This window comes from Rhincodon typus, chromosome 9 (genome assembly GCF_021869965.1).
Source record: "Rhincodon typus isolate 14 chromosome 9, sRhiTyp1.1, whole genome shotgun sequence".
In the NCBI taxonomy this organism is placed as follows: domain Eukaryota; kingdom Metazoa; phylum Chordata; class Chondrichthyes; order Orectolobiformes; family Rhincodontidae; genus Rhincodon; species Rhincodon typus.
In genome coordinates this window covers 89,442,945-89,456,814 of record NC_063340.1, presented here as the reverse complement: position 1 = coordinate 89,456,814, position 13,870 = coordinate 89,442,945, and the positions used below count along the sequence as shown (strand labels likewise).

General features: G+C 45.0%; 1 protein-coding gene across 1 annotated transcript; it reads right to left on the bottom strand.

Annotated features, from left to right (window-relative positions):
* Window positions 1-4,598: 4,598 nt before the first annotated feature.
* Window positions 4,599-13,162, bottom strand: LOC125483997 (plasma alpha-L-fucosidase-like). Its single transcript, XM_048600992.1, has 3 exons — window positions 12,976-13,162; window positions 8,121-8,229; window positions 4,599-6,540 (listed from the first exon to the last, which is right to left on the bottom strand). The coding sequence occupies exons 1-3, from the start codon at window positions 13,125-13,127 to the stop codon at window positions 6,400-6,402; spliced, it is 402 nt and encodes a 133-aa protein (XP_048456949.1). The 5' UTR covers window positions 13,128-13,162; the 3' UTR covers window positions 4,599-6,399.
* Window positions 13,163-13,870: the final 708 nt, after the last annotated feature.

Genomic DNA, 13,870 nt, shown 5'->3' with positions numbered 1-13,870 from the left:
CCCCTTAAGCCTGCTCCATCATTCAAAGATGTGCAGGTTAGGGTGGATTGGCCGTGCTAAATTGTCCCATAATGCCCAGGGATGTGCAGGTTAGGGTGGATTGGCCGTGCTAAATTGTCCCATAATGCCCAGGGATGTGCAGGTTAGGGTGGATTGGCCATGGGAAATTGTCCCATAATGCCCAGGGATGTGCAGGTTAGGGTGGATTGGCCACGGGAAATTGTCCATAGTATCCAGTGGAGTGCAGGTTAGGGTGGATTGGCCACGGGAAATTGTCCATAGTATCCAGTGGAGTGCAGGTTAGGTGGGTTAGCCAAAGGAAATACAGAGATAGGATGGGAAGCTGGGTCCAGGTGGGATGCTTTTCAGAGGGTCGATGTGGACTTGATGGGCCAAATGGCCTCTTTAGGCACAGTAGGAATTCTATGATTCAATACGATCATTCTCAATCTCTTTTCAGCCTCAACTCCACTTTCCTGCCTGCTCTCCATGACCCTTCAACCTGTTACTGATTAAAAATCTGTCTCCTCCTTAAACTTACTCAACGTCCCAACATGCACCTCACTCTGAGGCAGTGAATTCCAGTTTCACAGTCCTTTGAGAGAAGTAATTTCGCTTCATCTCTGTTTTAAATCTGCTAGCCCTTATCCTAGACCTATTCTAGATTTCCCCCATAAGGGGAGACATCTTCTCTACATCTACTTTATCAACACATCAGAAGAATGAGGGGAGATCTTATAGAAACATATAAGATTATGAAGGGAATAGATAAGGTGGAGGCAGGGAGGTTGTTTCCGCTAGCAGGTGGAACTAGGACTAAAGGGCATCGCCTCAAAATAAAGGGAAGCAGATTTAGGACTGAGGTCAGGAGGAACTTCTTCACCCAAAGGGTTGTGAATCTGTGGAATTCCCTGCCCAGTGAAGCGGTTGAAGCTACCTCGCTGAATGTTTTTAAGGCAAGGCTAGATAAGTTTTTGAACAGTAAAGGAATTAAGGGTTATGGTGAGTGGGCGGGTGAGTGGAGCTGAGTCTCAAAAAGATCAGCCATGATCTTACTAAATGGTGGGGCAGGCTTGAGGGGCCAAATGGCCTACTCCTGCTCCTAGTTCTTACGTTCTTATTTAATATCTTAATATCTCAATTATATCTCGTCTCATTCTGCTCAACTCCAGAGAGTATTGCAGCCAGTATCAGCCTAAACTGCTCAATCTCTCTCTTAAGACAAGCCTTTCATCTTTGGAACCAACCAAGTGGACCTAGAAAGGGGCAGGTGCTCCACAAACGATTGATCAGTAAATGGTGTGTGATGGATTTTATCATCAGAAAGACCAGACCCTCCTCAACCTGTTTATTAATTGTACATTACTTTCTCCTCAATATTCAGGCTTGCATTTAGAAAGTGCCTTTTGCACACTCAAGGTGAAGAACTTCTGGTATAGTTATTGTTGTGACTTTGGAAACATAACAGCCAATTTATGCACAGCAAGATTCCACAAACAGCACTGTGATCACGAGCAGGTACTGTGCATTTGTCATGACATTGATCGAGGGGTAAGTATTGACCAGGATACTCAGATAGAGGTCCCTGCTCCTTTTCGAATGTATCACAGGAGCTTTCACATCACCCCTCAGAGGCCAGATGGGGATTTGGCTCAATATCTCATCTGAAAGACAGCACACCATCAGAACCGCACTGAGATTGTCATCTGAATTCTGGACACAGAATCCCAGAAATAGGACCCAGTAACACAACCTTCAGATATGGTAAATGGAATCTTACCGCCCTGGTCACTCACCAGCACTCGAGAATATTTCCAGATCTCAACCCTGATGGTTAATGAATCAGACCATGCAAGGTGCATTAATGACTATTGCCTAGTGGGTCTGGCCTCAATAATCATGAAGTGCTTTGAGACGCTGGTCATGGCCCACATCAACTCCAGTCTCTCAGCCTGCCTCAATCCCCTACAATTTGCCTACCGATGTAACAGGGCCACAGAGGATGCCCTATCCCTAGCCCTGCACTCATCCCTGGAACATCTGGGCAACAGAGACACCTACATCAGACTCCTGCTTGTTGACTACAGCTCCGCCTTCAACACCATTATCTTCTCCAGACTGATCTCAAAACTGTGTGACCTTGGTCTTGGCTCTATCCTCTGCAACTGGATCCTCAGCTTTTTGACACACAGGCTGCAATCAGTGAGGATAGGTAACTGTACCTCCTCCACAGTAACACTCAAACTGGAGCCCCCCCCACCCCCCATCCCAAGAATGCGTCCTCATCTCCCTACTGTAGTCCCTGTACACCTACAACTGTGTTGCCAAATTCCTAACAAACGCCATCTACAAGTTCGCTGAGGACACTGTAGTGGGATAGATACCTAACAATGATAAGTCAAAATACAGAAGGGAGATAGAGGGACTTGGTGTCATGGTGCCATGATAACAACCTCTCTCTCTCAACATCAGCAAAACTAAAGAACTGATCATTGACTTCAGAAAGAAAGGAGGAGAACATGCCCCCATCTACATCAATGGAACTGAGGTTGAGAGGGTGGACAGCGCCAAGTTCCTCAGAGTGACGATAACTGACAACCTGTCCTGGAATTCCCACATAGATGTGACAACGCCTCTTCTTCCTCAGGTGACTCAGGAAATTTGGAATGTCCACAAGGTCCCTCACCAACTTCTACAGATGCACCATTGAAAGCAAACTATCCAGGTGCATAACGGCCTGGTACAGCAACCGCTCTGCCCAGGACTGTAAGAAACTACAGAAGGTGGTGTGCACAGCCCAGACCATCACGGAAGATAACCTTCCATCCATGGACTCCAGTTACACAGCTCATTGCCACGGAAAGGCTGCCAGCATCATCATAGACCCATCCCACCCAGGTAATGATCTCCGATAACTTCTTCCATCAGGCAGAAGATACAGAAGCCTGAACACGTGCACCAACAGGTTCAAGAACAGCTTCTTCCCAGCCGTTATCAGACTGGTGACTGGACTCTCTAACTTCAAATAATGTTGATCTTGTTAATGTTGATCTGGCCTCACACACACCCAGTGCAGTGTAACCTACACGCCTCACTCTGTTCAAGTTTTTCTTTCACCCCTATGATCTGTATGTCATTGCTTACTATGACCTGCCTGTACTGCTCACAAACAAAGCTTCTCACTGTACTTAGGTACACGTGACAATAAATCAAATCAATTAATTGCAACAGGAGTGGGCCATTCGGCCCCTCAAGCCCTGCTCATTCATTAATCAGATTCCACCCACGTGTTATCTCCCCTATCATCCCACTTGTCACCCCATCCTGTTGGTTTAGGGAAGATATCATCAATTCTCTGGCTATTACCAGGAGGCCTCCTCCAGCTCCCCAGCTGCACAGTAAGATCCCAGCAGTGCCCCCAAGTGAGCACCGAACAGTGGATGATTAAGTAGGCTTTGGGCCTGGCAGGGTAGCTCACACAGGTTCACCCACCCCCAGCAAGTTCACTCTGAGGCAGCACAGTATCAGCGGGGCCTGACCTTTCTCCAAAGGATCCCACCCTCCAAAGCCTCCACCAGGCTGCCCAGAGTAAGCATGCTGCCAGCTCTGCCAAAGTCTGCGCCGCTGATCATTCTGCCCACACTGTACCCCGCTGGTCCATCTCAAGAACAGTCTTCCATTGGACAGGTCCCAGGAGTCAGACCCAGACCAATAGCAGGGCCTGGATAGACCTCTCGTGGCCCTCCCAGTAACCTCAGACTCTGTTGAGACTCGCACTGCCATAGCCCAGTCTCTACAGCCTTTCAATGTTACTCATCGTTGCATGGATCTAGGCTTCAGTTTATCTGTACGTCACTGACCCTGGAGGCTGTTTAGCTATTTAGAACATAGAACATAGAACAGTACAGCACAGTACAGGCCCTTTGGCCCACGATGTTGTGCCGAACTTTTACCCTCGACCTAAGGTCTATCTAACCTCCACCCCTACCTTATACTGTCATCCATATGCCTATCTAATAGCCGCTTAAATGCCCCTAATGAGGCCGACTCCACTACCCTCTCCGGCAATGCATTCCACGCCCCTACCACTCTCTGAGTAAAGAACCCACCTCTGATGTCTCCCCTATATCTACCTCCACTCACTTTAAAACTATGCCCCCTCGTAATAGCTACCTCCACCCTAGGAAAAATTCTCTGGCTATCCACTCTATCTATACCTCTGATCATTTTGTACACCTCTATCAAGTTACCTCTCATCCTTCGTCGTTCTAAAGAGAAAAGCCCTAGCTCTCTCAACCTTTCCCCGTAAGACCTTCCCTCCATTCCAGGCAACATCCTGCTAAATCTCCTCTGCACCTTTTCCAACGCTTCCACATCTTTCCTGTAATGAGGTGACCAGAACTGGACACAATACTCCAGATGTGGCCGAACCAGGGTTTTGTATAGCTGGAGCATAACTTCATGGCTCTTGAACTCAATCCCTCTATTAATGAAAGCTAACGCACCATATTCAAATTAAGGCAATCCTTAATCCTCATTTGTTCACCTGACTTAAGAGATCCTCAAATGCCTCAGACTGGTACTTTGTTCTGTGATTCTCAAGTGAAGTACATTCTTTATTGCATTAAAGGAACAATACAAATATGAATTATTGTTGAGAACAACATAATCCTTAAAGGCAAGCACTGACAATTATCAGAACAGGGATATACCCAGATCATAGAAATGCACTCAGATGTGAAATCAGTCCAAATCTTTAAATTGGGAGGTCACTGTGCAATGTAGCATCCCATGTTTGTAACCTCCTAAAATAACGCAGATTTCAATTACTTGTAACCACACCATTAAACAGCCAACATAGCTACAAAATACCTGCGCCCAAAAGTGATAACAACAAAACACTTTATTTACTCGGCATTCATGTTAATTTAATTTGACTCCAACCAAATCTCCATGAAAATTTGTATAATTTTCAACTCCCAAGTCCTTCCCTGCCTCACCTCACCTCCTGCTAAAATCTACATTTTGTCTTTTCCCAGCTCCGGAGATTATTTTTCCAATGTTCGCCTGGCTGGATGCCCATCTTCTGCCTGGAACACTGCTATCGGTATCCTAGCCTGCTCCAAGTCCTATTCTCCATCATCTCCACTCATTTCCCCAGTCTGGCACAGCTCAGTTTTAAATCCTCATCCTTGTTTCCAAATTCCTTCTCGGCCTTTCCTCGCTCTATCTTTGTAATCTCCTTCAGCCCACGACCCTCTGAGCCCTCTGCACTCCTCTCCATTCTGGATTCCCGTGCAGATCCTGCCTGAGCAATGGAATTTGGAATACCAGCCCCCAGTTCTCCACTTTGTCTTCAGGTTGCTGATCTTCATATCTCATTTTACAACTTGGCGATAGATCTTGACTGATTGTGCTTGGAACATTGGGACGTTTACTAAAAGTGCTATATGTGTGGCTCAGTGGTTAGCACTTACTGCCTCACAGCGCCAGGGACCTGGCTTCAATCCCAGCTTGGAGGTTGCATGTTCTCCCCGTGTCTGTGTGAGTTTCCTCTGATTTCCTCCCACAGTCCAAAGACGTGCAGGTTAGGTGCATTGACCATGCTAAATTGCCCATAGTATCCAGGGAGGTGCAGGATTGGTGGTTAGTCAAGGGAAATGTGGGGATAGGGTGGAGGCTGTGACACTGTTCAGAGGGTCGGTGCAGACTCGATGGGTTGAATGGCCTCTTTCTGCACTATAAGGATTCTATGATGTTCATGTAAACAGTTACTGAACCAGCAATTAATGGGGTGTAAATTAGACCACGTTGATTTGGCATGAAGTAATCTGACATATACCAACCTGGGAATGGCACTAGGCATTGTGCCAGGCCTATAACAGCCAGCCAATGCACACTCACTCATTTTAAACTATTGTCCAAGATGAAATTCCACCCTAAAGCACCAATCCCTCTGACCATTGCACTCACCCATGGTTAAGCACTCAGACAATCTAATTAGCCTTTCACCTGCTTGTATCAGGCCCATGTTGAATGATTATAAACTAAGGCAGGAGACCTCACATCAAGGCAAGCAGCAACCTAATCATCAGACAGATGGCTTCGAACATTTTTGGTTTGGTACCGAGTTCAAACAGCATCAGTGTTTTACAGCTTCACAAATAAGAACAAGGGCAGAGAGGTTAAAAAAAAAATTAATCATACATCAGCCTTGACACACACCAACAAAATCACTTTCTACATCAGGTCAATCCAAAACATTTTTCAGGAACTGAAATTTCTCATTTCCAAAATTAAAAAAAAATTAAACAAAACAAGCAAGAACGCAAAGAAATGCTGTGTGTCGATTGCTGAGACCCAGCCATACAGAGCAGAAATCCCTGATTTCTCATCTCATCAAGCTATATCACTGAGTTTCAGGCTCCAGGCCCATTGACAGGGCAGTTGTTCACTGTTGACTTCAGGCATTAGCACCTCCAGTCCCTGATCTCCAATCTTCTCCCATTGCAGGGGCTTGGGGTATCCAATGAGGGTTACCTTATTTGTAAAAAATACTTCAATATTAAATATTAATTTAAAATAATACACATGTATACACATCACCTTGATGATACAAAAGTTGGACTGAAGCTTCGTCCGATATCATTCAATTTTTCTCTGTCACCTTCTGCAAAGCCAGATCTGACCCACAGTACAGCAAACCTTTTATTACCTGGCACAATTGGTAAGAGACCACAAAGATCCTTACCAACTTTCTATGCACCAAAGAAAGCAACTGCTCTTCCCAAGACTGAAAGAAATTACAGAGAGTTGCGAATACAGCCCAGTCCATCCCACAAACCAGCCTTGCTTCCAGTGGCTCCATCTGTACTTCATGCTGCCTTGGGAAAGCAAAGGACATAATCAAAGACCCCCTTCCACTCCCATTATACTCTCTTCCACCATCTTCCATTGGGCAGAAGATATAAAAGTTTAGACACACATAAGAACAGATTCAAGAACAGCTTCTTCCCTGCTGTTATTAGACTTTTGAATGGACCTATCAAACTTTAAAGTTAATGTTGACCCTGCTCTTTGCTCACCTTCTCTGCAGCTGTGTCATTGCATTCCTCGCTCTGTTCTATTACCTTAATGCATTTGTATGGTATGATCTGCCTGTATTGCATGTAAAACAAAACTTCTCACATGTGGCAATAATAAAACAAACCAAACCTGTGGGACCAGGACTGTGCCAGTTGATCAAATATTCCAGTTGATCAAGAGGTCCACATAATCAATATAAAACACACATTAAGAAATAGAAACGTCATGCAGGGGGTATTCACATCACTGCTGTACTTTATTTACAGCATAAATCACTTCTATAATAATGCAACTTTGCCTTAAATAAAACTTATCGGCAGAGAGCCTTCTCATTCATACCCTCAACTGACTACTCGGACATCGTGGTACATCACAGTATTTGAGAAGAAATTGACTCGAAATTGAATCAACTGATGGTATTTCATGTGGCCATTCAATTGAACAAGTATATTCACAATGAGGTAAATAAATTTTAAAAAGCTATACTAATTGGACAGAATTATACAGTAAGCTTTGCAGTCTTTGAGGTATATAATTTTTGCCGGTTTTGTCGAGAGTACCGATTCGTAAGGTGCTGGTTAAAACAAGGTTTGCTGTACCATGATCACCACCAGGGGGCAAGGCATGAATAAAGTCCTGCATTCATTCCAGCCAGAAAGGTGACTGAACCCCATGCTGCTCATTCCAATCTAATCCACGCTCGTCTTTCTGCCAAATGACCCAGCTAGTCTTCCGAAGATGATGAATTGCTGTGGAAACACACATTCTGCATGTGTATTACAGCCTGGGCATAATGACAATAGCAGCTGTAATTTACTTCCATCACATGGCTAGACAGGAATCCCACTTCTTACTGCCTGCCATTGGTGGGAGGATTTAACAAGCTGACAGTCCACCTCTGTGGCCATGTTATGGACGCATCTTTCTCGACCCATCAAGACCCAGGATGGGGCTTGAACCCACAGCCTCTGGCTCAGAGGCAGGGACGCTACCCACTTCTATCACGCCATTGCCCATTGTTCAATGATTCAAACCTTTGTTCTTCCTGTTGTAACATGGGGAGCTCCAAGGGCAAGTAATCCCAGTTTTGGCCAGGTGAGGAATATTGCATAAATCACCCCCTTCTCCGCTGAAGACGTATACCTGGTAAAACAGACAATCCATTTTCAGAAGATAAAATGTCTCCAATAATTGACAAACCATGTTGGCACCCTCACACTTTTAGAATGGAAACGAGGGCCTGGGTAATGACAGCCATCTCTAAATGAGGAGGCCAAAGGCATTAATGAAAGTGGGATCAGGGCAGCTATGTAGAGCTAGACTGTAGATGACCTATGGCCTGACTGAATGGTGGAACAGGTTTGTGTGGCTAAACTCTCTCCCCCTGTTCTTATGAGAAATGAGTAGGTCAAAATACTGGCAGAGAGGAATATTAAAGGAAGGATGTGCTGACCTTGGAGATAGTCCAGAGGAGGTTTACAGGACTGATTTCAGGGTCAACGGGCTTGTTAAAAAGGAGCAGTTGAAGGCTGTGGGTCTGTACTCAATGGAATTTAGAAGGATGAGGGGAATCTGATTGAAACTTACAGAATACTGAGTAGCCTGGATAGAGTGGATGTGGAGATGTTTCTTGTAGCAGGAGAGACTAGGACACAAGGGCACAGCCTCAGAGTGAAGGGAAGACCCTTCAGAACTGAGATGAAGAGGAAGTAAATCTGTGGAACTTGTTGCTGCAGACAGCTGTGGAGGCTAAGCCATTGAGTATATTTAAGACAGAGATAGGTACGTTCTTGATTAGAACATAGAACATAGAACATTACAGCGCAGTACAGGCCGAGGAAAAAGGCTCTCGCTGTCCACCCTATTTAATCCTCTGATCATCTTGTATGTCTCTATTAAGTCACCTCTTAACTTTCTTCTCTCTAACGAAAACAGCCTCAAATCCCTCAGCCTTTCCTCATAAGACCTTCCCTCCATACCAGACAACATCCTGGTAAATCTCCTCTGCACCCTTTCCAATGCTTCCACATCCTTCCTATAATGCAGCCACCAGAACTGTACGCAATACTCCAAGTGCGGCCGCACCAGAGTTTTGTACAGCTGCAACGTGACCTCACAGCTCCTCAATCCCCCTACCAATAAAACCTAACACACCGTATGCCTTCTTAACAACCCTATCAACCTGGGTGGCAACTTTCAGGGATCTATGCACATGGACACCGAGATCTCTCTGCTCATCCACACTACCAAGAATCTTACCATTAGCCCAGTACTCTGTATTCCTGTTACTCCTTCCAAAGTGAATCACCTCACACTTTTCTGCATTAAACTCCATTGGCCACCTCTCAGCCCAGCTCTGCAGCTTATCTATGTCCCTCTGTAACCTGCAACATCCTTCCGCACTATCCACAACTCCACCAACTTTGGTGTCATCCGCAAATTTACTAACCCATCCTTCTACGCCCTCATCCAGGTCATTAATAAAAATGACAAACAGCAGTGGCCCCAAAACAGATCCTTGTGGTACACCACTAGTAACTGAACTCCAGGATGAACATTTTCCATCAACCGCCACCCTCTGTCTTCTTACAGCTAGCCAATTTCTGATCCAAACCGCTAAATCAGCCTCAATCCCATGCCTCCGTATTTCTGCAACAGCCTACCATGGGGAACCTTATCAAACACTTCATGAAATCCATATACACCACATCAACCGCTTTACCCTCATCCACTTGTTTGGTCACCTTCTCAAAGAACTCAATAAGGTTTGTGAGGCACGACCTACCCTTCACAAAACCGTGTTGACTATCCCTAATCAAATTATTCCTTTCTAGATGATTATAAATCCTATCTCTTATAATCCTTTCCAACACTTTACCCACAACCGAAGTGAGGCTCACTGGTCTATAATTACCAGGGTTGTCTCTACTCCCCTTCTTGAACAAGGGGACAACATTTGCTAGTCTCCAGTCTTCTGGCACTATTCCTGTGGACAATGACGACATGAAGATCAAAGCCAAAGGCTCTGCAATCTCCTCTCTAGCTTCCCAGAGAATCCTAGGATAAATCCCATCCGGCCCAGGGGACTTATCTATTTTCACACTTTCCAGAATTCCTCCTTATGAACCTCAATCCCGTCTAGTCTAATAGCCTGTATCTCAGTATTCTCCTCGACAGCATTGTCTTTTTCCTGTGTGAATACTGACGAAAAAATATTCATTTAGCGCCTCTCCTATCTCTTCGGAGTCCACGCACAACTTCCCACTACTGTCCTTGACTGGCCCTAATCTTACTCTAATCATTCTTTTATTCCTGACATACCTGTAGAAAGCTTTAGGGTTTTCCTTGATCCTACCTGCTAAAGACTTCTCATGTCCCCTCCTGGCTCTTCTTAGCTCTCTCTTTAGGTCCTTCCTGGCTAACTTGTAACTCTCAAGCGCCCTAACTGAGCCTTCACGCCTCATCTTTACATAAGCCTCCTTCTTCCTCTTGACAAGAGATTCAACTTCTTTAGTAAACCATGGTTCCCTCACTCGGCCACTTCCTCCCTGCCTGACAGGAACATACTTCTCAAGGACACGCAGTAGCTGTTCCTTGAACAAGCTCCACATTTCAATTGTGCCCAGCCCCTGCAGTTTCCTTCTCTATGCTATGCATCCTAAATCTTGCCTAATCGCCTCATAATTGCCTGTCCCCCAGCTATAACTCTTACTCTGCGGTATATACCGATCCCTTTCCATCGCTAAAGTAAACGTAACCGAATTGTGGTCACTATCACCAAAGTGCTCACCTACCTCCAAATCTAACACCTGGCCTGGTTCATTACCCAGTACCAAATCCAATGTGGCCTCGCCTCTTGTTGGCCTATCTACATACTGTGTCAGAAAACCCTCCTGCACACATTGGACAAAAACTGACCCATCTGAAGTACTCGAACTATAGTGTTTCCAGTCAATATTTGGAAAGTTAAAGTCCCCCATAACAACTACCTTGTTACTTTCGTTCCTATCCAGAATCATCTTTGCAATCCTTCCCTCTACATCTCTGGAACTTTTCGGAGGCCTATAGAAAACTCCCAACAGGGTGACCTCTCTTTTCCTGGTTCTAACCTCAGCCCATACTACCTCAGTAGACGAGTTGTCATCAAATGTCCTTTCTGCCACCGTAATATTGTCCTTGACTAACAATGCCGCACTTCCCCCTGTTTTACCACCTTCCCTGATCTTACTGAAACATCTAAACCCCGGAACCTGCAACAACCATTAGTAACGGGATCAAGGGTTACAGGGAGAAGGTAGAAAAATGGCATTGAGAAATATATTGGTCATGATTGAGTAGTGGAGCAGATTCGATGGGCTGCATGGACTAATTCTGCTCCTACATCTTACAGCTTTATGGTCTGTCCACCGTTACCAAAATGTCAACACATGTAAAATCTGAACACTGAAGCTACATTTCTCATGGGGACTGGGGCTGGGATGTAGGGGGATGGATTTAAAATCTGCATTGTCGCAGACTGCCCTTGTCAGATAGAAACTGCCTCGCAGTCATCTCCGATTCTTCTCAGCCAGGAGTGGGAAACAGAAAATGTGATGTTACATCTGTCGGAGCAGCTTTAAACGTTACGAAGCTGCTTGAACAGTTAGTATGCCATTTTGCACAAGTACCCTTACCCCTTTGGATAGAGTCCCAGGATGCCCTGTGGGGTGGAGGGGGGGTGGGGGTGGTCTCCAGTGCCCTTTGGGAGACGTGAGGTGTACCTTGAGATTTTTAGGAGTGACATGAATGTGCATAAACTCACCAATGCTGTCAATCACACTATAACTGTCAAAAGCAACCAGAAAGGTGGTAAGAAAACAAAAAATGCTGGAAATATAGCAGGTCAGGCAGCATGTGCAGAGAGACAGCAAGCCAACGTTTCAAGTCTCTGTAACTCTACATCAGAGTTGTTAAGACATTTGAAATTCCTGCCCTTTAAATATTGGAGAAAAACTCTCTGGAATGTTAAAAACAAAAACTGCTATTTCTCTCTATCTGTTGACATTAGCACAGGGATTATCATCATGGGCCTAGTATTATAGGACTGATTTCATAACCTTGCAATATCTGAATCACAGTTTAACCCAAGTAGTGATAGATGCTTTGAAGTGGAACGATAAATACCAATGACTTGGAGACAAGTAAGGACTGCAGATGCTGGAAGCTGGAGTCAATAAATCTGGAGCTGGAAAAGCACAGCAGGTCAGACAGCATCCGAGGAGCAGGAAAGTCAACGTTTCGGGCTGAAACCCTTCGTCAGGACTGGGGAGGGGGAGGGGAGCTCAGAAATAAATAGAGGAAGTGGGTGGGGCTGGGGAAAGGTGGGTGGGATGGTGCGATCCCAACTCCAGCCCTCCCCCTCCTCCTCGCCTCCCTGACCTGACCTAACCTGTCAATCTTCCTACTTACCTATCCACTCCACCATTCCCACTGACCTATCACAATAACTCCCTATCACTACCCCACACACCCTTCCCACAGCCCCACCCCGTTCCTGGGCTCCCGTCCCCCTCCCCAGTCCTAACGAAGGGCTTCAGCCCAAAATATTGACTTTCCTGCTCCTCTGATGCTGTCTGTCTGTCTTGTCTTTGTCCAGCTCCACTCCTATCGACTATAATTTCCGATGCTCGCTTCATAACAGATTAAGAAAAAGTAACTGCATGAATTGTTTTTGCACAATCAATTAGAGAGTTTAAAAAAAATCTTCAATGGACAATTAGAACTTTACTTAATCTAATTTCGGCATGCGTCCTGAGGCCTAGTTGTGACGGACAGTGGCCGCCCCAAGAATAAAAATTGCCACCTCTGCCCCTAAAGCAGCCTCCCAGGCTTTGTTCTTTATAAACCTACCAGACTCCAGGAGTGATGCTATCATTCTGCACTCTCCAGGTCTTTGTATCATATATTGCTTCCCCATTTACTTGGAGCCACTGCCCCATCTGCCTCAGCCGCTCCTCAAAAATGGGGAGTACGCGTCCATCATGCGTGGGGCCAATATTCATCAAGAGATTCCCTCCACAGGAGACAGTCTCAACCAGGGTCTGAAATAAGCGAACAATGAAAGAATTAATGCTCCTCACAGACAAATCTTCGACGAATATTTTTCAGTCAAAGTGATATTTGTCTGGATAGAATTCCGTCTGATGTGTGATATCATGCAAATAAAGTTTTCAATTTCCTGGTCCTAGTAGTTTAACCTTTAATGCAGCTTTTAGAATACACAGCACAGAAAAAGGCCATTTGACCAACCAGCGTATATCAGCTCAGTGTGAGGTTTCGCCTGCTATTGCTATTGTAAAGCATTGGGATGTTTATCCACATTAAAGGCGTTAGATAAACGCAGGCTGGTGTTTGTCCTTTGCAAATATTGCAAAATAGACTCATGACAGATAATTTTATCTGATAAATAACTTCCTTTCCATCAACACATTTCATCATTTACATTCCTATTTCCTGTTTTAAGAGGAATAAAGATCTCGATGGGCCCACTATAATCTCTCACGGATGTAGCTGACCTGAGATATAACTATTCTATTTAATACCTTCCTGACATGCAGCTGGTAAATTATGTCCAGTTGTCATTTTGAACCATTCCAATGTACCCAATGGGTTGGGTTCTTAGTGATCTCTCATTGGTTCACAGATTCACCAATGAAATATATTGCACCAATCAGAATGATCAGATATAAGTTGGGCCGCGATCAAATCTTCAATCTCATTGGTTGGCAGCCCTGTCAATGAAAGT